This window comes from Schistocerca piceifrons, chromosome 3 (genome assembly GCF_021461385.2).
Source record: "Schistocerca piceifrons isolate TAMUIC-IGC-003096 chromosome 3, iqSchPice1.1, whole genome shotgun sequence".
Taxonomy (NCBI): Eukaryota; Metazoa; Arthropoda; class Insecta; order Orthoptera; family Acrididae; genus Schistocerca; species Schistocerca piceifrons.
The window spans coordinates 201191328-201216393 of record NC_060140.1 but is presented as its reverse complement, the minus strand read 5'-3'; the positions used below and the strand labels follow the sequence as shown (position 1 = coordinate 201216393).

Sequence of the window (25066 nt, the reverse complement as noted above, 5' to 3'; positions counted from 1 at the left end):
ACGATCTGCTGCATCGTACCCAGGGTAGACCGGGGTCCTCTGGTTTGGAGTCGAGTGGAGAATCTAAACCAGAGGCTATGTCAACTCTGTGACGAAAATGGTTGTAGATTCCTCGACCTACGCTATGGGGTGGAAGGTTGTAGGACTATACACAAGAAGCAGCTACATGGGTAGCACAGTACTTGTGGCGTGCACATGAGGGTTTTTTAGATTAGGTTCCTCTCCATGGGAAACAAACCGTTGGCCCGAAAATTACCAGTTCATGACACTGATGTGGGTGTGCCAACTGTAAAAACTGTTAGTTCACCTAAACAGGTCATTCCAAAGGATTTAAATATGCTAAATCTCATGTTAGTATATTGTCAAAGTGTCTGTAGCAAGATCCCCGAGTTACTCTCCGAAATAAACAGTAGTAATGCCAATATTGTATTAGGTACCGAAAGCTGGTTGAAACCAGACATAAACAGCAGTGAAATTTTGAACTTGGATTGGACAATGTTTAGGAAGGATAGGACTGATGCTATGCGCGTTGGTGTGTTCATTGCAGTTAAAAGCTGTTTAAACGCAGTTGAGATCGATACTGGGTCGGACTATGAAATAGTCTGTATAAAGCTGTCAATCAGACAAGGAGCGACCATTGTATTAGGATGTTTTTATAGACCACCAGCAGCTGCAACAAACGTCGCAGAACGTTTCAGGGAAAGTCTTGAGTAAGTAGGAAATAAATATTCAAATTATCCATTAGTTATAGATGGAGGCTTTATCTGGCGTCCATTGACTGGTAAAATTACACGTTTATCACAAGAAGCAGAAGAAAAGACTCGTGTGAAGTTGGTGATCTTTTGGAGGAAGTTAATCTAGAAGAAGGTATTAGCGACCATAATGTCGTTGTGGCTTCTATGTCAGTGGAAGCTGCAAAAAAAAAAAAAAAAAAAAAACAAAGAAACAGCGTAGAGTTTTCTTGTTTGGGAAAGCAAATGAAAGTGTTATTAAAGAATATCTTCATGGTCAGCTCCATGTATTCACCGTGGGACACAAAAATATTGGGCATCTTTGGTGAGAATTTAAAGGTGTAGTCCACCACGTGTTAAAGAAATATGTGCCTAGCAAAAATATAGGGAGGGAAATGATCCACCTTTGTTCAACAGACATATTAGGGAATTGCTGAGAAAGCAGAGAATTTTGTACAGTCGTTTTAAACGTAGTCACTGCCCCGCTGACAAACAGAAATTATGCGAAATGAAAGATTCTTTTAACGAATTTAAAAGCAATATTTTATCTGCAGATTCAAAAAATAGCCCTAAAAAATTTCGGTCGTACGTAAAATCTATGAACGCTACAAATTATTCAGTACCTTCTCTAGCTGACGGCACGGGTAATTTAACGGATGATAATAAACAGAAGGCCGAAATTCTAAACCTAGCGTTCAAAAACTCGTTTATGGTAGAGGACTACAGCACCATTCCCCCTTTCAATTATCGAACAAACGCATGGCTGGCTGACATAATGTTTAGTGGCTGGCTGGCTCTGGGACTCAACTTCTGAGGTCATTAGTGTGTCCCGTTGAAGAGCGCTCTTAGGCTTGGCCACACGACACAACCGACACCGAGAAACCATCTGTCTAACGTCTCAGTCCATAGACGGCCAAGTCAAATGCTCCTTAATTTCCTGCAAGGTATTAGAGGATCCTAAATGTCCGCCAATCAACGAGTTGTGAAGGTAATGGAAAACTGGGCGTACCAGGATGGCTGGTAGACAGATCTTCAACTCCTTGGCACGTCCCACTCATTTACACAAAATGCCTTTCCTGATGACGTATCCATCCAAAGGTTCCCCCGCTGACAGCCGTTCCTTAACCGGTCCCCAGGTGAGGTCCTGATCCTGATGGTCGGCAACGTCACTAAACAAATTAGGAATACCGCCTACAAGACACAACTAAGATTTCCTTCCTTCATTTCTTGGGCACACTCACTAGATGGATGTTCTGTGAACATACGGCTGAGGATGTCCGCGAGCACATTCTCAGTCCCCTTAACGTGTTTAACCTGGAATGGAAACGCTGAAATGCGCACTGCCCACCTGGCGATATGGCCAGTTTTACGCGGCCTGGCTAGTACCCAGCTTAATGCTTGATTGTCGATTTATACCTGAAATACTCTATGCTCGAGATAAAAGGGATACTTCTCCAGCGCGAACAAGACAGCCCATGCCTCACATTCGTAAACGGAATATTTAAGTTTGTCACTGGGTAACCAACGAGACGCATACGCTAATGGCTGCCTTTGACCCTCGAACTCCTGTAGGAGGACTACCGAAATTCCCACATTAGATGCACAGTTTGTACAATAAATTTTTATCAAAATCAGGCACTCCGAAAACCGGGGGGTTGGCTATAGCTGCCTTAATGTGCTCAAACGCGGCCTCTTGGGCAAGTCCCCATTGAAAACGCACCCATTCTCGACGCAATTCATTTAAAGGAGCCGCCAACTGAGCAAAAGTAGGGACAAAACGCCTAAAATAATTCGCCATGCCTATGAACCTGGCAATCTCGCGTTTATCAGCAGACAGCGGGAGAGTTCTCAACGCCTTACTCCGCTCCTGGTCAATGCGAATGCTCTCGCCTGATACTAGGTGACCTAAGAAGGATACCTGCTGCCTGGCTAATGTCTCTGAGCACTATGGGACTTAACATCTGAGGTCATCAGTCCCCTAGAACTTAGAACTACCTAAACCTAACTAACCTAAGGACATCACACACATCCATGCCCGAGGCAGGATTCTAACCTGCGACCGTAGCAGTCGCGCGGTTCCGGACTGAGCGCCTAGAACCGCTAGACCACCGCGGCCGGCCCTGGCTAATGTCACCTTACTTGGTTTAACAGTCAAATCGACCTCCTGCAACCCAGCAAAAACTTGCTGGGTATGCTCCAAATGCTCCTGAAAAGAACGGCTATAAATCACCAAGTCGTCCAAGTAATTATAAACACAAACTAATTTCAAGTCTCCAAGAATAATCCAGCAAACGAGTAAGAACGGCTGCGCCAGTAACCAAACCAAAGGGAACCCTGTTAAACTCAAACAGATTCCAATCAGTGCAAAATGCTGTAATGTGTTTACGTTCTTCGGCTAAGGGAATCTGATAATAGGCTTGATTCAGATCGAGCTCAGTGAACCAATTAGCGCTGGAAAACCATGTAAAAGAGTTATGGAGATCAGGTAGGAACTGATTCGAGGACAACCTTGGCGTTAGCCGCCGGTAGTCAACAGGCCGAAAATCCCGCTCCTGATCCTTAGGAACAAGGAATATGGGGGAAGCATAGGGACATGTAGAAGGCCTAATAACTCCTTGATTATTTTAGAGATCTTTCCTCTTAGTATGTTCATCTTAGGTGGTGAGAGACGATATTGGGACTGCCTGACTGGAGTATGGTCAGACAGACGAATATGGTAGTCAAGAACATTAGTAACCCCCAGTTTATCACAGAGAAGCTCTGGGAACCTCTGCAACAAATCCTCTAGTTCAGAGGCCTGCTGTGAAAACAGACGGATGAGATCAAACTCATTAACCTTAGCATCAACAGCCAGCACGCCGGTATTTCGATCCACCTTACACTTAGCACATTCACAGAACCCAAACTTTTGAGCAGAAGCGAACTTAAAGAAGAAGGTGTACCCGGAATAATCCAGGACAAGATCAGTTTTACTGAAAAAAATCACATCCCAAAATAAAATCGACCGGCAGCTTCTTAACCAAGGCCAAAGACAAGGGCCAGGAGAAATTCCCAACCGAGATACTCCCTCGGACCCATCTATGCAGAGGCATATCTGCACCGAAGAAGTGACCGACCTAAGTCGTGTAAGATGACCAAATTCAAGAAACCATTCCAAGCTCAACAACGAAAAGGAGCTACCAGAATCCAAAAGGGCACAAATAGGTTCCCCATCTACTCGAGAACAAATATAAGGCAGGGGAGGTGATGATCGAGCAGCGACACGGGCACACCAAGGTCGCTGCCCAGCCCAGCGACATTTATTGGCTCTGGGTGCGCGCAGTTGAACGCAAGAACGAACTAAATGACCTGTCCGATCGCTCTTGAAGCAACGCCGCGGTTCCCTTTTAGCAGACTCAGGCAATATAGATAACCCAGAGTTCTCCATGATAACACCCGCGGGCTGCACCTTAACTTCACGGCATGGATCGTCCGCGAGCGGTTATGCACATATCGCTACAACGTCGGCACGAAGTTCTTCCCAGGTGGAGAGACGACCATGAAAAACAAAGTGTGACTTATCCGCCGCTCGCATTCCCCCCAGGGCAATAGAAACTAACTCCTGTTCTGGCAAGTCGACTAACAAGGCCAAGCAGGCCGTCTTGACTCTGTCCACACATTGATGTAACTCCTCTTTGTGTTGCTGCATCGGACAAATACAGCGACACTCGAGCTGTTTGCGAACTCCCATGGTCAATCTTTCTTTAATTACAAGCTCCCTCAACCACTGCAAGGAAAACACATCTGCCATGGCTCTAGATACAAGGGTCTTCAATTCGCCTCTAGCTAATGGATACAATAGCGACAAAACTACTTGATGCGAAACGCCAAAGGCATCAGCGTGTTGCTCAAGGCGAACCAACAACCATAATAACCTTTCAGTTTGCTCGAGTCGGTTTATAACTAATTCTATGATGTCCCAAAATAGATGGGCCAGAGGATTAGGCAATTTAGATGTAAGTGCATTATTCTCTGGCTGGCTAGCGCGCCACCCTGAAGACAGTAAATCCTGCTCCCCAGTCCTCTTCCCATCAAGCTCTAAACATGTAATCTTAAACTGCAATTCATTAATCAAGGACCCCAATTCAGCGCTGGATTCCTTGTAACGATTCTCTAACTTTAATGTCCTTAAATCCGCTATCCGGTTGGTTAACTGTATTAATTGTGCCCGCACCCTGTCAACTGACTGCCACTAGGTTGAGTGCCCTCCAAAAACCAATGGTGTCCTCGAGACCCCTAATAGCCTTAAACAAAAACTCAGTGGCTGCTTCTATATCACCCACAACATATGGCGTGATGTCAACTGGCTGAAGAACTGTAGCACTCAAATGAGAGGCTAAGTCCGGGACACTACCCTCAGTAGGCTGGCACCTTATCGCCAGCTCATAAATGAGGTGGTCCTTCCAAAAGAGGCCGATCTATGGGCACTGCCTGACCGCCATTAGAATTGGTCACTTGAAACAACAAAATAGCAAAGACCAATATCGTGTAACCCTGACAGTGTTACAATTCGAACCAAACAGTAACTATAATGGCAATATTACAATCATAACCATGCTCTGCTACCACTGAGAACTGATGCCTAGGGAAAGGCAGGATTCGGTGTGGATGGGGCTGCAATCAGTTACCGTTGGTTGCTCAGTTTTTATTTTTAAAATCAAGTACACTTTATTTGGAAACAATTGCAAATAAAGTTGATGATAAGGAACAATTATTCAATTTGACTGTTAAGACACAATGTCTAATTTAAAAAAATCTTAAGCAAGTTGCACTCACAGCTGAAGGCCTTATTGGCTAGAACTTCAAACTATTTGTTGGCTGAAGGCCCCAATAATAATAACTCAAAAAAAAATGGCGGCTGAAGGCCTGGATAGCAAATTCTTAAGAACCAGTTAAACTTCTCCAAGAGATACCAAAATATTTAAAAAGAAGACAATCATCAAAATTTCACTATTAAGAGACAATATCTAATTAAAAATTCTTAAGAGCAATTGTATTCATAGCTGAAGGCCTTATTGACAAGAAATTCAAATTGTGTTGTATTCACTTAACCGGATGGCAACTCAAACTAGTGACAGTTTAAAGGCAGACCAACGCTCTTGCCAATTCTACCTAACGTCTGATAACCAATACAATGATGGAATAACCCAGGCAAGGTGAAACTGGCGGACAGCACTGCGTATTCAGAGTCCGGTGTTTAGAACATCCAGAAGCAAAAGGAACCACTATGACCAAAGTAGTCCAAAAGAAACAAAATATTCGAACCACAACCAAGAAAGCTGTCGAACTACATGCCTTACCAGACAGCAGCGGCAGGGGGAGGAAAGGTACACTGCCGCAAAAATACGCCAACCTCCGGGGCAGGTAACTGGGGCATTAAAGGCCGCTAGGCAAAAAAATACCGCTGGTTGAACTTCACAGATAATAACACAAGGAATTCAATGATTAATAATAAGAAATGGAGGATGGCTAATTAATTTCGCCAATTCCAAACACTCCACTCACTGCTCTTTGTCTCAGCGACCCTGCGAGCAGCGACGTGTGAACAAACGCCGTGATCTCAAAATAGTTGAGGTTTCACTACTCGGTTAATGTTCACTCAACTCAAACGTCCTGCGTCCAGTGGACAACGAGGTTGTGGCCCTCGCAACTACAGCCCTTCGATCCAGCAGTGCCTGTGTGCCGCCAGCGGTCCTGGCATGTCCTACCACTGCTGTACCTCAGTGCTGCTCCATCCCAACCGAAATGTGAAGAAATCGAAAAAGAAATGATTCTCGGAAGGACAGAATCAGCATACAGAAAAGTCAAAACAACATTCGGTGACATTAAAAGCAATGGTGGTTACACTAAAATTGCGATGCAAATTCCACTGTTAAATGCGGAGGAGAGAGCGAATAGGTGGAGTGAATACATTGAAAGCCTCTATGAGGGGGAAAATTTCTCTGATGTGATACAAGAAACAACAGGAGTCGATTTAGAAGAGATAGGGGACCCAGTATTAGAATCAGAATTTAAGAGAGCTTTGGAGGACTGAAGATCAAATAAGGCAGAAGGGATAGATAACAGTTCATCAGAATTTTTAAAATCATTGTGGGAAGTGGAAACAAAACGACTATTCACTTTGGTGTGCAGAATGTATGAGTCTGGTGACATACCATCTGACTTTCAGAAAAGCATCAACAACACAATTCCGAAGACGGCAAGAGCTGACAAATGAGAGAATTGTAGCACAATAAGTTTAACAGCTCATGCATCCAAGTTGCTTACAAAAATAATATACAGAAGAATGGAAAAGAAAGTTGAGGAAGCGCTAGATAACAATCAGTTTGGCTTTAGGAAAAGTATAGGCACGAGAGAGGCAATTCTGATGTCGCAGTTAATAATGGAAGTAAGACTAAAGAAAAATCAAGACTCGTTCATAGGATTTGTTGACCTGAAAAAAGTATTCGACAATGTAAAATGGTGAAAGATGTTCGAAATTCTGAAAAAGTAGGGGTACGCTATAGGGAGAGACAGGTCATATACAATATGTACAACAGTCAAGACTAATAATAAGAGTGGACAACCAAGAATGAAGAGCTCGTATTAAAAAGGGTGTGAGACAAGGATGTAGCCTTTCACCCCTACTGTTCCATCTGTACATCGAGAAAGCAATGATGGAAATAAAAGAAAGGTTCAGGAGTGGAATTAAAATTCAAGGTGAAAGGATATCAATGATACTATTTGCTGATGACATTGCTATCCTGAGTGAAAGTGAAGAAGAATTACATGATCTGCCAAACGGAATGAACAGTCTAATGAGTACACAGAATGGATTGAGAGTAAATCGAAGAAAGACGGTAATGAGAAGTGGGATAAATGAGAACGGCGAGAAACTTAATGTCAGGATTGATAGTCACAAAGTAGATAAAGTTAGGCCGGCCACTGTGACCGAGCGGTTCTGGGCCTTTCAGTCCAGAACTGCACTGCTGCTGTGGTCACAGGTTCGAATCCTGCTTCGGGCATGGATGTGTGTGATGTCCTTAGGCTAGTTAGGTTTAAGTAGTTCTAAATCTAGGGGACTGATGACCTCAGATGTTAAGTCCCATAGTGCTTACAGCCGTATTTTAGATGAAGTTAAGGAATTCTGCTACCTAGGCAGTAAAATGACCAGTGGTGGATGGAGCCAGGAGGACATCAAAAGCAGACTAGCTATGGGAAAAAAGGCATTCCTGGCCAAGAGAAGTCTACTAATATCAAATATCGGCCTTAATTTGAGGAAGAAATTTCTGAGAATGTACATTTTGAGTACAGCATTGTATGGTAGTGAAACATGGACTGTGGGAAAACCGGAACAGAAGAGGATAGAAGTATTTGTGATGTGGTGCTACAGACGAATGTTGAAAATTAGGTGGACTGATAGGGTAAGGAATGAGGAGGTTCTACGCAGAATTGGAGAGGAAATGAGTATGTGGAAAACACTGACAAGGAGAAGGGACAGTATGATAGGGCATCTGTTAAGACATGAGGGGATGACTTCCATGGTACTAGAGGGAGCTGTAGAGGGCAAAAACTGTAAAAGAAGACAGAGATTGGAATACATCCAGCAAATAATTGAGGACGTAGGTTGCGAGTGCTACTCTGAGATGAAGAGGTTCGCACAGAAGAGGAATTCGTGGCAGGCTGCATCAAACCAGTCAGAAGACTGACAATCGAAAAAGAAAATATCAAATTTATAAAGAGATACACAGTATAATCCTGATATTTACAACTTCTATATGTTGTTACATTGAGAGACTTCATATGTGGCCAAGCAGTTGGTTTCTTTAGGAGAGAGTTTGAAACTGAGGAAGCAAGAGGTAGAATATGCTCTTAGCACTTCATCATGAGCCAAAAATTAGTTAAATATTCTAGTCCTGTGATGCAGGATGTGACAGGTAAAAAAGATATTTTTCTAACTGGGAATATTTACTGGAAATGTAGCCACGCCATAGGGTTGTACAGGATATTTACAAGCTGTAACGATACTTTTAGCGAAGTGAAAACGTGTATTTGGTCCTATTTCTTCTATCTCCGAAAATAACTCGTATAAATGGGAGGAATCTATATTTCATGTGACAAATTCGAGATGTATTGACAAAACAATATCGCTATCTCGGATATTTTTAAAGTGAGGAATCTATGTCAGGGATGGTCCCAATGTACACATCCCAGCTGCTTGTGCTCCCTCGCAGTGTGTCGCAGCAGGCAGCAGGAATGCACGGGGTGGTCAGAAGTTTCTCAGCTGGCCAGCTCTTCAGGTACACAATACACCCAGTAGATGGCACTGGACTAGAATGGAGGTATCTGGATGTGACCGGTCAGTTTTCTGTTTCGTCCTGAGACACCAAGGGGTGGGGGGGGGGGGAGAGGGGGGCCAGGGCTGAGGGGAGGAGTGAGGAGATGAGGGAAGGAGAGGGGAGGGAGGCCATAGGAGGGGGCTGGGAATTACCTGAGAGGGACCTATGTGCTAGCTGAGGAAAGCCCATGACATAAATGTGGGGTGTTCGGTAATTAATAGATCAATTAATTAATTTGCATAATTAATTTTATATTAAAATTGTTCCAGAAACCGCTTTGTCCCACTACTAAGGTAATGTCCTGCTGTCTCCCCACTGGCACAAGCGGCGACATGGTGATATACTCACTGAGTCACTGCTGCTGGCTGCAAGCATCTGTTGAGTAGGGGGGAGAATAACAGGCACTGTTGTTGTTGGCAGGCCCAGTACAACAGCGTTGATGTCACATGCCGATGTATCACCACTGAGAAGTGTCGTTGTGTGGCGAGGCACTCACTGTGTCACAGCTGCTGCCTGCAAGCACCTATTGAGTATAGGGGAGGGTAACAGGTACTGTTTTGTTGTCGTCAGGCCCAGTGCAGCAGAGCTGATGTCACGCGGTGGTGTCTCGCCGCTGGCGCAAGCGTCGCTGCGTGGCGACGCGCTCACCGTGTCACTGCTGCTGGCTGCGGGCGCAGACGCGGACAGGGCGGGAGGCGGCGCCGGCCGCACGCCGCTCATGCTGGCTGCTGCACAGGGGCACCTTGACGTCTGCACCATGCTGCTGGAGCGTGGCGCCAGCTGGGATACCAAGGACTGGTACGTCCTGCCAGCAACTGATGCGGCGTCTTGCTTTCTGTCAACTTGTGCACCTGGAAAAACTATTAGTTGTTTTATTGGTATCCCTGCTTTGAAGCTCAAGAACAGCATTGTTGTCAGTGTTGTACTGTTTTGTTTCAATAGTGCATTGATTCAGCTGTGAAGCCATGGCTGATGTGAGCGAACAATGGTACACTGTCGAGGTACCATTAGAAGAGTCTTTATTGGTGCACGAGAGTTGTGAGAATGCATTGTCAAGGACCCACCACAAGATGTTACCCTGCTTGTTTGGGTGAAATTTGCTTTCGTTACAGGAAGTGCACTTCTGAAGAAGAGAAATTTGTTAACAGCGAGTATAGATTTAAGTGTCAGGAAGTCGTTTCTTAAAGTCTTTCTATGAAGTGTAGCCATGTATGGAAGTGAAACATGGACGATAAATAGTTTGGACAAGAAGAGAATAGAAGCTTTCGAAATGTGGTGCTACAGAAGAATGCTGAAGATCAGATGGGTAGATCACATAACTAATGAGGAGGTATTGAATAGAATTGGGGAGAAAAGGAGTTTGTGGCACAACTTGACTAGAAGAAGGGATCGGTTGGTAGGACATGTTCTGAGGCATCAAGGGATGACCAATTTAGTATTGGTGGGCAGCGTGGAGGGTAAAAATCGTAGAGGAGACCAAGAGATGATTACGCTAAGCAGATTCAGAAGAATGTAGGTTGCAGTAGGTACTGGGGGATGAAGAAGCTTGCACCGGATAGAGTAGCATGGAGAGCTGCATCAAACCAGTCTCAGGACTGAAGACCACAACAACAACAACAGAAAGTGTCAAATACAGGATACTGAGTGGACATAAAAAACGCCAGAGGAAACGTATGCCTGCGTCGATCAATCAACAGAGCAATCTCCAATGAAACTTAATCGATAAAGACCAGCTGAACTTCGAGATCCACCCTCAAGAATGTCTGACCACATTAATAAAGATCTGAAAATGAAAGGATTTAGAAAGCTACTTGTAAATGAATTATCTGACATGGAGTAGCAAGTTGCAGTCTCCCATTCCTTTGTTGGCACTATTCCCAAATGCTGTGCCTTATTCAAGAGTGTTATATTCTGATGAATGTGCACTGTATCAGAGCTCATACAGCGGTAATGTGGTTTTCTGATCTTGTGTTATGATATGAGCTTGGATGTCATAGAAATACATCTTCATACCATATCTTTTGAAGGGTACACGAATGGTAATTCTTATCTGGACATGTACCAAACGTCGTTATTACATGAAGGCAAGGAATCGTAGATCCTGTGTGGTTACAGCAGGACACAGCTCCGACACTTTGTTTTTTAGGTGTGCGAGTTCCCCAATGAACAATTCTGAGGCCACTGGACTGGGTTTGTATGAGAAACATCTCCAACCTCATTGAATTGGCCATCACAAAGCCTGAACCTTACCACGAAAGTCAATTCATTTTGGAGAATAATCAAGTCCCACGTGGTTCAATATCCGTACAAGACTAATGAAGAAACGGAGAACCCTATCGGGGCATAACTCCTGAGATTCTCCATAGTATGTCAAGGAGGGCTGGGACACGCGTAGATTTCTATGTGAGGGAAGTTCCTGCACATATATTTTCATTGGATGTGCAGCTTTTTATATATAATTACACTAAAATATTATTTTCATCTAGAGTACTGGGATGTCCCAGTCACAGTGTACATTCCTGTGTCAGAGTTATCATAGCTATTTTTAATTCGTTACTGACGGTACCCCCAAATAATACCACTTTAGCTTAACTTCTTTATCTGTCTTCTGGTGTGTACCCAGTAAAACAATAGCGGAAGCAGCCGTCGGGCACAAATGTCGAAAGTGGTGAGGTGTGGGCCAGATAAGAATACAGCGACCGGCAACTTCCAAGAGTCAAGGACTGTGACCTCATTGTAGGTGACTGGAGTGGTTAAGAGACGATTAGTAGGGGTCGGTTGTTCGTCATAGTCGTCTGGTTACATCGTGGTGCAGGTATTGTATGTTGGCAGCGCTATAGATTGTGTTAATATCGCTGACAGAGCTCTGCGCCCTCGGCAAGAGATTCTGTGGTTGGATGGACTAGCTATTAGCGAATGGGTAGGGAACTGCATGGACATGATATTCTTAGTGGAGACTCTGTGTTGGTAGGACATGCGCTGTAAAATGAGAGGAAATGTATGACGATGAATGTCGGTGATAATATTTGGGTAGTGGAATTACAGACCACCATATAATTTTGGAACTGGACGTCATATGAATAAGGTAAAATTTTCTAAATACATTGTTTGCTCTTCAACAAAATCTTTCTTTTGCTAACCAACTACCTCCTAGTAGTCTGAGTCTATAGAAGTTGGAATCTTTTTATTTAGCTGGCTGTTGTTGCTACTTGCTGTAATTGCTGTAGTTCGAGTTACGAAGCCCGGCCAACAATGCCATACGATCATTTCTTTTTTTTCTGTGAGGTAAGTGACTTATGAAAAAGAATGGGGTTTCCACTATCGGGATTCGTGACTAAAATGAATTTAGGCAGTTAAGAGAGCTGGAGGTAGTTGCATATTTCTTTAATTTCATACTTTTTGGATTTTTATTATTGTTAGGATTTCTTGCAATTCAGGGCCATTCTTTTGTGTTAATTATTGGAAGTCATGTTGTCAACGTATAGCAGTCAGATTGCGTTGGGCTTGTATATTGTGGGTAATACACTCCTGGAAATGGAAAAAAGAACACATTGACACCGGTGTGTCAGACCCTCCATACTTGCTCCGGACACTGCGAGAGGGCTGTACAAGCAATGATCACACGCACGGCTCAGCGGACACACCAGGAACCGCGGTGTTGGCCGTCGAATGGCGCTAGCTGCGCAGCATTTGTGCACCGCCGCCGTCAGTGTCAGCCAGTTTGCCGTGGCATACGGAGCTCCATCGCAGTCTTTAACACTGGTAGCATGCCGCGACAGCGTGGACGCGAACCGTATGTGCAGTTGACGGACTTTGAGCGAGGGCGTATAGTGGGCATGCGGGAGGCCGGGTGGACGCACCGCCGAATTGCTCAACACGTGGGGCGTGAGGTCTCCACAGTACATCGATGTTGTCGCCAGTGGTCGGCGGAAGGTGCACGTGCCGACCTGGGACCGGACCGCAGCGACGCACGGATGCACGCCAAGACCGTAGGATCCTACGCAGTGCCGTAGGGGACCGCACCGCCACTTCCCAGCAAATTAGGGACACTGTTGCTCCTGGGGTATCGGCAAGGACCATTCGCAACCGTCTCCATGAAGCTGGGCTACGGTCCCGCACACCGTTAGGCCATCTTCCGCTCACGCCCCAACATCGTGCAGCCCGCCTCCAGTGGTGTCGCGACAGGCGTGAATGGAGGGACTTATGGAGACGTGTCGTCTTCAGCGATGAGAGTCGCTTCTGCCTTGGTGCCAATGATGGTCGTATGCGTGTTTGGCGCCGTGCAGGTGAGCGCCACAATCAGGACTGCATACGACCGAGGCACACAGGGCCAACACCCGGCATATGGTGTGGGGAGCGATCTCCTACACTGGCCGTACACCACTGGTGATCGTCGAGGGGACACTGAATAGTGCACGGTACATCCAAACCGTCATCGAACCCATCGTTCTACCATTCCTAGACCGGCAAGGGAACTTGCTGTTCCAACAGGACAATGCACGTCCGCATGTATCCCGTGCCACCCAACGTGCTCTAGAAGGTGTAAGTCAACTACCCTGGCCAGCAAGATCTCCGGATCTGTTCCCCATTGAGCATGTTTGGGACTGGATGAAGCGTCGTCTCACGCGGTCTGCACGTCCAGCACGAACGCTGGTCCAACTGAGGCGCCAGGTGGAAATGGCATGGCAAGCCGTTCCACAGGACTACATCCAGCATCTCTACGATCGTCTCCATGGGAGAATAGCAGCCTGCATTGCTGCGAAAGGTGGATATACACTGTACTAGTGCCGACATTGTGCATGCTCTGTTGCCTGTGTCTATGTGCCTGTGGTTCTGTCAGTGTGATCATGTGATGTATCTGACCCCAGGAATGTGTCAATAAAGTTTCCCCTTCCTGGGACAATGAATTCACGGTGTTCTTATTTCAATTTCCAGGAGTGTCAATGAATAAGTTAAGTTTGAGTTGTCTTTGTCAGGGAAAATTATGTAGGTCAGTGCTTAATAAAAAAATAATTAAAGAGTTAGTTTCACTGTAAGTAGCGACACCTTCGCGCTTCATACTGATGATCAGGAACCAGATAACTATCGGGTGGTTATAATTAACGTGTAGCTACTCAAGGAGGTTCTGTGTGAGCTGTAATTATAGTGTGACAGCAAAACTTGGTATCTATGCTAATGCGTTAATGCGGTATCGATTTACGCTGGAAAACAAATTAGTTCCAATTGTGGCCACCAGATGCGAATCTGGCTCTATACACTGTTCGTATGACGGCGTGATATCCACGATGTCGCTTGACAAGCCATAACGTGCGTGAATAGTACGGCTGGCCAAAAGAGGGAGCGTGTACTGTTAGCGAAACTCTTATGTGAACGAACGGCAGCAATTACAGTGCTACAATTGGAGAGTATCGTCGAATCATAGGTCTGAGGAGAGGCCCAATGTCATTAAATGGTTTAAAGAAAGTGATAATGACCAACGTAAACACTGATGAGTTTGGTGTGGTACCTGGAAGATGAAGGCATCCTATCCCCGTGGAAACTACTGACGAGATTGCTGTTGCTGTAACTGATCATGCTGCATGTGTCCCGAGTAGTGCTTGTACTCATGCAGTGTCACGAGAATTGTCCACCCATGGTCAACAGTACGGAAAGTTTTGCGGTCTATTTTACACAGGTACCCGTACAAGATCCAGATGGCGCAGCAACTGAAACTTCATGATCCACAGCAACGTTCTTAATTTGCTCGTCGGTTTCTGGCATGGATCGAAATTGATGACATGTGGCCGGGCAATATTAAATGGAGTAACAAGGCACATTTTACACTATAGAGCACAGCGAATACACGGTTTTGGGAACTGTTAAATCTCGTGTTGTGCACGAGGAGCCATTGCACTGTGTGGTGGGGGTTCGCAAGCACCTTTATTTTCAGTCCGTTCTCCTTTCTAGACAATACACCCAGAGGCCCTGTCGGGTGTATCGTGACGCCGGCACGTTGTCGAACCCCCTTGTACAGCATATGATTCCTGCTTTGGTAGAGCGCAGCTGTATGGAATCAATGTTTTAATGTAAGATGGGGCAACATAACACGTCGCTCGCTCAGTGAAAGATCTGCTTAAAACAACCTTCTGAGTACTTGTTATCTCCAGAGGTTTCCGAGGTGCATGGCCTGCAAGATCATCTGATCTGAATCCATGTGACATTTGGTTCTGGGCATATATAAAAGAACACTTTTACCCGGGACACGTTCGGTCTGTACCCGATCTGAAGTCCAGTATACAGGAATTCATTGCTCAGATTCCACCGGAACTGCTGCGAGCAATTGTTGATCAGGTCGTTTGACGCATGCAGCATCTCATCGACGTCTCCGGCGCTCGTCTGAACAAATTGTGTAAGAGGAGACTTGATATTTTCTGTATACATCTCGTTCCTAATCCATTACATATGGAAACATGTCTATACGTCTTTCTTGCATTCTCAGCATCAGATCTGCACCTGGTGGGCAAATTAGAACTAAGTTCAACGGGAAAATGATTTGCAGCGATACCTCTAAAACAGTGAACAAGGTTTGCTCAAAGTAATACGAACACAATGTTGGATTTTAATGTCGAACTAGCGTGAATAATCCTGAGATACAGTTTATATCGAAGGGATTATATAGTTCCTCAGAAAGAAACTATTCCAGTTCCGTAAGAGATACTGGGTGCTTCATGGCTTCTCCGATACAGACAACTGTAGCTCAATAAAATTCAAATGTACGGTTTACGGAGGCCGGGAAAGACATATTATTTTATCCCCATGCTCGTCAGACCAATGTCAGACATTTCCAAGCATGCGAGTGCAGGCACTATCATCTTACAAGAGGTTTCCTCCGACGAGAAGAATGAACATGATGATCTAAAATGATTTGAAAGACCTTCCCTTACCTGCAGTCTGAGATCTGTACGTTTACCCGTGATGACAGCATAAAGCTCGTGACATTATTCTCCTGAAGAATTGTCTTGGTTGGTCGACGACAGTTGCAACAGTTCTGTCTTCGGTTCTCAATTTTTTTTTTTTTTTTTTTTTATTTTTTGGCTCTTAACAAAGGATCGACACTGGGCGAAGCGGTTCTCGAAAAATTTCCTCCGTTTGTAAAGAGCCTTTTTAATAACTACGCTTTATCTGATCTGGCGCTGGAAAGAAAATCACACTACTCTAATCATTCTCCACTGATCTTTCTCTATGTTTAATGCAGCTCACTAATTTTTTCGAGACTTATGTAAATTTTTTTCCTCTCCAAATACTTCTTTACTTCCTTCAGTGTGATCGCGAGAATCGCTGGCCATGTTCATTTAGCCAAGCCCACTGCCTAAATCATCTAACTTCCGTCCACCAGTTAATAGTTTGAAAAGGCCAGCACACATCTCATTATCCCTGGCAGCTGGTATATGTTGGTTTCTTCTACCTATCCCTTTACAGCGGTAGGAAAAGGCTGCTCTTATCTCCCACAGTACACTAGCCACCCACTCACATGTTTGGAAAATGTTGGGCTGCCGTCCTCTGAACAGATAAAAGGCCAAGACGACATTCAAGTATTCATTAGGTAAACATATCCGGTGTCGGGCTATAGTCTGGTGCCTACAATAGCCGTTAGCCTTGCCGATCAATGGTTCAAATGGCTCCAAGCACTATGGGACTTAACATCTGAGGTCATCAGTCCCCTAGACTACTACTTAAACCTAACTTAACCTACGGACATCACACATACCCACGCCCGAGGCACGACTCGAACCTGCGACCGTAGCAGCGGCTTGGTTCCGGACTGAAGCGCCTAGAACCGCTCGGCCACAGCGTCCCGCTTCCGATCAATGTAACATCCAGTAGATTCAGAGAAGAAGACTATGAAAAGTTTCAGCTGGCAGATCACTTGACCAATATCCTGCTCGACGAGTAAGTCACCGTCCTAGAGAGAAAGAGATGAATTGAAGTGTAGACTTTTACTACAAATTCTGCTCTCCCCGTATAACTCCTGTGACAGTGTGGCGGAGATCAACCATTCATAATCATCTATTGACTTGCGTGATTTTTATTTAATAATTTCTGCCAATGAAACTCGATATACTGGCCTGGAACGAAAATAAATTACAATAACCATTACACAGCAACACCACTAGCTTTAAGCGGTAAAGAATAACTACACATTCTGGGAAAAACAACGTAGGAAAAGACTTCCCATACACCCATCAACCACAACTACTCAGAACAAAGAGAAAAAAGAACACAGCAAATCAAAGAAACTAACTTCAAAAGCAGGAAAAAATACAGTGTTGTCACGCTAAATACGAGAAACAATATCTAAAGCATTCAACAGCACGTGTAAAAAACTGAAAAGGTACGATCGCAGCAAGCACAACACTAAAATTATTAGTAAAAGATAGATACGTTAATGCTTAATACTGTACCAGAGCCTTCAGTTAACATTCATCGCTTCAATAATGGGTTTTCCTTTTTTAGAGACCATGTCAATATTTCTTTCATTTTATTTGCCCAAAAGAATGACAATTTCAGTATATGTGTTGACTAGGTATCCATAGCTTTATCGTCACTTCTGGCCAGTTTCCTTGAGGATTAATTTCCTCTAACATGAAGTGAGTACTTAACTACCGAAACATACCTTCAGCACTTTAGCCTTGTGTATGGATAAAAGCTCTCAAAAATTCTGTAAGTTGTCAAAGACAGACGTAGCTCTTATGGTCATGACAGCGCCAACCGTTTCATTTGGAGTATTCGCAGTTAACACATTAGATAGAAGGAAGCATTTTTCCACGGGTAGGTCACCAAATAGTGAGAGTAGAAAAGGGTTAGTGTCACATGGTGAGTGATCTCTGCACAGCTGATGAACGCCTGACCCGTTGGTGGTGCAGCTCCGGTGTTTTCTGCCACAGGCCACTGTCCTCCAAAGACGCTTCTGAGGGACCGCTCACAGTGTTGGAGACCGCCAAAAGGACCATTCCCAGACAGATTGGTCCGAAAAACGGTCACTGCGGCTATTCCTGCAGCTTTTCCGACAGAGTGGCCACTGACGTCCAGTCTGACTGACCGCATCGCAGGAATTAACTCGCAGTCCAGCATCAAGTGAGCGTTCTGTGTACTTGTAGGTATCGCGGGAGAACCACAGATGGTACAGTCGACCGTAGACGCAACTTCACACACAGGCAGACGGCTGTGGCGGAACCTCACTACTAGAGGCCTGTAAATGGAAACACTCCAGTTGCCAGCAAGTGGAAGCATTCGGTGTCCAGAGTGACGCTTTCATATTCCCTACAATATGTATTGGGCGCAGAAAAGAGTGTCGTCACAGATGTACCAGGCAGGCCGTCTGTATAGTTCGCTTTCTCTTATATTCTCCATCCGCAATGATGTCTACAATAGAAAGCAGGTTAAAAGTAGATCTCTCCTATCACATCACATGTTTCACTTATCGACAAAAAAAATGGCTCTGAGCACTATGGGACTTAACTTCTAAGGTCATCAGTCCCCTAGAACTTAGAACTAATTAAACCTAACTAACCTAAGGACATCACACACATCCATACCCGAGGCAGGATTCGAACCTGCGACCGTAGCGGTCACGCGGTTCCAGACTGTAGCGCCTAGAACCGCTCGGCCACCCCGGCCGGCACTGATCGACAGACAAGCTTTTTGCTTCCCTCGTCATCAAACAGTCGCCATGACTTTGCCGGCTGAGGGTAATTCTTTGAACTTTTTCTTCAGAGGAGAGGTGGTGTGACTCCACTCCTTGGATTGCCATTTTGTTTCCGGTTCGAAGTGGCGAGCCCATGTTTCATCGCTTGTGATGATGTTGAACAAAAAATTGTCACGATCAGCTTCGTAATGTGAGCAATTCCGCACAGATGGTCCTTCGTTGCTCTTTATGGTCTTCTGTTAGGCGCAGAGGAAGCCAGCGGGCACACTCATTTGTGTATCCCAACTGGTGGACGACTGTGTCAGCACTGCCAACAGTGACTTCCAGCTGAGCAGCGCGTAGTTCCGCACGCTCCAGTCTTCGAGGACTCAGAGCTGTGTGCGGCCGGCCGGCAAACTGGGGATCGCACAGGTGCGACCATGATGCGATGATGACAGACGCCTCGCCCAACGACCCATCGTGCTTTTGTCCGCTGTCAGGTCTCCGTGAACATTCTATAAGCGTCTATGAATATCCCCCCCCATGAACCATGGACCTTGCCGTTGGTGGGGAGGCTTGCGTGCCTCAGCGATACAGATGGCCGTACCGTAGGTGCAACCACAACGGAGGGGTATCTGTTGAGAGGCCAGACAAACATGTGGTTCCTGAAGAGGGGCTGCAGCCTTTTCAGTAGTTGCAAGGGCAACAGTCTGGATGATTGACTGATCTGGCCTTGTAACATTAACCAAAACGGCCTTGCTGTGCTGGTACTGCGAACGGCTGAAAGCAAGGGGAAACTACAGCCGTAATTTCTCCCGAGGACATGCAGCTTTACTGTATGATTACATTATGATGGCGTCCTCTTGGGTAAAATATTCAGGAGGTAAAATAGTCCCCCATTCGGATCTCCGGGCGGGGACTACTCAAGAGGACGTCGTTATCAGGAGAAAGAAAACTGGCATTCTACGGATCGGAGCGTGGAATGTCAGATCCCTTAATCGGGCAGGTAGATTAGAAAATTTAAAAACGGAAATGGATAGGTTAAAGTTAGATATAGTGGGAATTAGTGAAGTTCGGTGGCAGGAGGAACAAGACTTTTGGTCAGGTGATTACAGGGTTATAAATACAAAATCAAATAGGGATAATGCAGGAGTAGGTTTAATAATGAATAAAAAAATAGGAGTGCGGGTTATCTACTACAAACAGCATAGTGAACGCATTATTGTGGCCAAGATAGACACAAAGCCCATGCCTACTACAGTAGTACAAGTTTATATGCCATCTAGCTCTGCAGATGATGAAGAAATTGATGAAATTTATGACGAGATAAAAGAAATTATTCAGGTAGTGAAGGGAGACGAAAATTTAATAGTCATGGGTGACTGGAATTCGTCAGTAGGAAAAGGGAGAGAAGGAAACATAGTAGGTGAATATGGATTGGGGGGAAGAAATGAAAGAGGAAGCCGCCTTGTAGAATTTTGCACAGAGCATAACTTAATCATAGCTAACACTCGGTTCAAGAATCATGAAAGAAGGTTGTATACCTGAAAGAATCCTGGAGATACTAAAAGGTATCAGATAGATTACATAATGGTAAGACAGAGATTTAGGAACCAGGTTTTAAATTGTAAGACATTTCCAGGGGCAGATGTGGATTCTGACCACAATCTATTGGTTATGAGGTGCAGATTGAAACTGAAGAAACTGCAAAAAGGCGGGAATTTAAGGAGATGGGACCTGGATAAACTGAATGAACCAGAGGCTGTACAGAGTTTCAGGGAGACTATAAGGGAACAATTGACAGGAATGGGGGAAAGAAATACAGTAGAAGAAGAATGGGTAGCTCTGAGGGATGAAGTAGTGAAGGCAGTAGAGGATCAAGTAGGTAAAAAGACGAGGGCTAATAGAAATCCTTGGGTAACAGAAGAAATATTGAATTTAATTGATGAAAGGAGAAAATATAAAAATGCAGTAAATGAAGCAGGCAAAAAGGAATACAAACGTCTCAAAAATGAGATCGACAGGAAGTGCAAAATGGCTAAGCAGGGATGGCTAGAGGACAAATGTAAGGATGTAGAGGCTTGTCTCACTAGGGGTAAGATAGATACTGCCTACAGGAAAATTAAAGAGACCTTTGGAGAGAAGAGAACCACTTGTATGAATATCAAGAGCTCAGATGGCAACCCAGTTCTAAGCAAAGAAGGGAAGGCAGAAAGGTGGAAGGAGTATACAGAGGGATTATACAAGGGCGATGTACTTGAGGACAATATTATGGAAATGGAAGAAAATGTAGATGAAGATGAAATGGGAGATAAGATACTGCGTGAAGAGTTTGACAGAGCACTGAAAGACCTGAGTCGAAACAAGGCCCCGGGAGTAGACAACATTCCATTAGAACTACTGATGGCCTTGGGAGAGCCAGTCATGACAAAACTCTACCATCTGGTGAGCAAGATGTATGAGACAGGCGAAATACTCACAGACTTCAAGAAGAATATAATAATTCCAATCCCAAAGAAAGCAGGTGTTGACTGATGTGAAAATTACCGAACTATCAGTTTAATAAGTCACAGCTGCAAAATACTAACGCGAATTCTTTACAGACGAATGGAAAAACTGATAGAAGCGGACCTCGGGGAAGATCAGTTTGGATTCCGTAGAAATGTTGGAACACGTGAGGCAATACTAACCTTACGACTTATCTTAGAAGAAAGATTAAGAAAAGGCAAACCTACGTTTCTAGCATTTGTAGACTTAGAGAAAGCTTTTGACAACGTTAACTGGAATACTCTCTTTCAAATTCTAAAGGTGGCAGGGGTAAAATACAGGGAGCGAAAGGCTATTTACAATTTGTACAGAAACCAGATGGCAGTTATAAGAGTCGAGGGGCATGAAAGGGAAGCAGTGGTTGGGAAAGGAGTGAGACAGGGTTGTAGCCTCTCCCCGATGTTATTCAATCTGTATATTGAGCAAGCAGTAAAGGAAACAAAAGAAAAATTCGGTGTAGGTATTAAAATTCATGGAGAAGAAGTAAAAACTTTGAGGTTCGCCGATGACATTGTAATTCTGTCAGAGACAGCAAAGGACCTGGAAGAGCAGTTGAACGGAATGGACAGTGTCTTGAAAGGAGGATATAAGATGAACATCAACAAAAGCAAAACGAGGATAATGGAATGTAGTCAAATTAAATCGGGTGATGCTGAGGGGATTAGATAAGGAAATGAGACACTTAAAGTAGTAAAGGAGTTTTGCTATTTAGGGAGTAAAATAACTGATGATGGTCGAAGTAGAGAGGATATAAAATGTAGACTGGCAATGGCAAGGAAAGCGTTTCTGAAGAAGAGAAATTTGTTAACATCGAGTATAGATTTAAGTGTCAGGAAGTCGTTTCTGAAAGTATTTGCATGGAGTGTAGCCATGTATGGAAGTGAAACATGGACGATAACGAGTTTGGACAAGAAGAGAATAGAAGCTTTCGAAATGTGGTGCTACAGAAGAATGCTGAAGATAAGGTGGGTAGATCACGTAACTAATGAGGAGGTATTGAATAGGATTGGGGAGAAGAGAAGTTTGTGGCACAACTTGACTAGAAGAAGGGATCGGTTGGTAGGACATGTTTTGAGGCATCAAGGGATCACAAATTTAGCATTGGAGGGCAGCTTGGAGGGTAAAAATCGTAGAGGGAGACCAAGAGATCAATACACTAAGCAGATTCAGAAGGATATAGGTTGCAGTAGGTACTGGGAGATGAAGAAGCTTGCACAGGATAGAGTAGCATGGAGAGCTGCATCAAACCAGTCTCTGGACTGAAGACCACAACAACAACAACTATGAATATCTGCGATGCTCTGGTTTCCCGCCAAAATAAATCCAGTGTCAGCTCTGTGTGGAACGCACCTGCGTTACAGACGCCATTTTGAAAGTTACGTATAGCGCTTTCACCTATCGGAACTTCACGAAACTACGGGGGCTGAAGCGAGGATATTCCACGATGTCCCACAATATAGTCCCCTTTTTCTCAACGGTAACTGGCCGAGAAAATAATGTAAGCATTACTTACTGAACGACCCTCGTAAAAAGGATGTCCCAGAATAAATGGTGAATTTTCTGGGATAGGACAGCAACGAACATTCGAAAGAAAAAGTCTAGTAAACATGGTCTCTAAAGCAATGAGAGCTTTCTCAGTACAAGACATGTGTTTAACGTTAGCGATGATGTTCAAATGTTCAAATGTGTGTGAATTCCTAAGGGACCAAACTGCTGAGGTCATCGGTCCCTACACTTACACACTACTTAAACTAACTTACGCTAAGAACAACACACATAGCGATGATGCAAAAGCGCTCATAGTTATTAAGGTATGCATTTTAGAGACCACGTTTACAGGGAATCTTTTTCTTGTTTTGGATCCTATTACTACCTCTAAAAATATGGAAAGCGAAGAGCTTACAGTAGAAGACGTTCGTTTTCACATTATGTAAGATGAAGAAGTGCTCATAGCTCTTCGTGTATACATTTTAGAGATCATGTTTAGTGGAGTATTTTGCTTCGAATGATCATTCCTGTTATATCCCTGAATTTTGACCATTCCACCTGGAACGCCCTGTTTATATTTCACATACTTTTACATATTTCCCCTGTACCTTTAGTGTACTTTACCCTTCGGTTTCATTTTATTTCCGAGGAAGCCTTTAATTGTTCCCGTAATTTATCGTTATTTCTAGAAAAACGATTATCGCTGGCAACCGTTGATTGTCAGCTGTTTTACACCATGCGATATTTAAAAAGGACGTTAAACGTATCTGTAGTACTCAGCCATATGGCATTATCTTTGGTCCCGAAACATTGTGGCAAAAGTACTGGCTAGCTGCAGTGCTCATTCTCAAGACGTGGTTGAATAATAAGGCAAATAAAAAACAGACTGAGCTTCACTCTTTTAAAGCATTCCAAGTCAATTAATAAACACTGGAGTTGGTGCGCCGATTTTCGAACACGAGCGGACGCGAGGCGCACTTTGCACATATGTAAAGAATAGCTGTTTTATGTTACCAAGGTAAACATGGCCCGCCCGGTTGGCCGTGCGGTCTAACGCACGGCTTTCCGGGCGGAAAGGAGCGCTTGGTTCCCGGCACTAATCCGCCCGCCGGAGTTGTGTCGAGGTCCGGTGAATCGGCCAGTCTGTGGATGGTTTTTAGGCGGTTTTCTATCTGCCTCGGCGAATGCGGGCTGGTTCCCCTTATTCCGCCTCAGTTACACTATGACGGCGATTGCTGCGCAAACAAGTTCTACCACGCAAACATAGGGGTTACACTCGTCTGGTGTGAGACGTTCCCTGGGGGGGGGGGTCCACCGGGGGCCGAACCGCACAATAACCCTCGGTTCGGTGTGGGGCGGCAGAGGGGTGAAGTGGACTGCGGTAGTCGTCGCGGGGTTGTGGACCACTGCGGCTGTGGCGGGGACGGAGCCTCTCCGTCGTTTTTAGGTCCTCGGTTAACATACAATACAATACAATACAAAGGTAAACGTGTGTCCGCAGAATCACAGTTTAATCTTAGTTGAATTGGCTCTGAGCACTATGGGACTTAACATCTGAGGTCATCAGTCCCCTAGAACTTAGAACTACTTAACCCTAAGGACATCACACACATCCATGCCCGAGGCAGGATTCGAACCTGCGACCGTGACGGTTGCACGGTTCCAAACTGAAGCGCCTAGAACAGCTCGGCCGCTCCGGCCGGCATTAGTTTAATTAAACAACGATAAAATAAGCTTATATTACATGAGCTAAATCACTGTTTAATTAAACAACAATAAAATAAATTTCACTGTGTTACTCTGTTGCCGTGTACAAGTGTTACCCCTCAATAATGACACACTCGAAGCATTAAAAGGCGCAGGTGTTTCAGACCCCAGTTAAACGCTTACTCCATTACTAATTATCTCATAGACAACTATCTCATTGTGGGACTGTGTTGCTACATCGGAATCTGGGGCAATTTCTCGCACGGATCGTGTATTTTTTCTCACCTAGCTTTCTGATTATTTTAATTACTGCTCCTCACTTACACATAGGAGAACACTACTTGTCACTGTCGTAGACGCACTAATGAAGAAATGGGTCCGGGCTCACAACTGTAAAACAACAATGGAACGGTACAAGATTATGTTATTTGTGGTTGGTGCACTTTGTACACAGGCGCCTCAACTAGAGGTTTAAAGAAAAGAAATACAAACAGGTCCTTTTCAGACTTTTCTACATGTCAACCCTTCTCATCGTCACCTTCACTCCTAGCACTGGTAGGGATGTTTTTCTC

At 44.5% G+C, this 25066-nt stretch overlaps 1 protein-coding gene across 1 annotated transcript in view; it reads left to right on the top strand.

Moving 5' to 3' along the window:
* LOC124788513 (fibronectin type 3 and ankyrin repeat domains protein 1-like) overlaps positions 1-25066 on the top strand; it is a 158122-nt gene that overhangs the window by 67198 nt on the left and 65858 nt on the right. The window contains exon 5 of the mRNA XM_047255782.1: positions 9659-9886. Within this exon, the coding sequence (XP_047111738.1) occupies positions 9659-9886 (228 nt within the window). The remainder of the gene's footprint in view (positions 1-9658; positions 9887-25066) is intronic.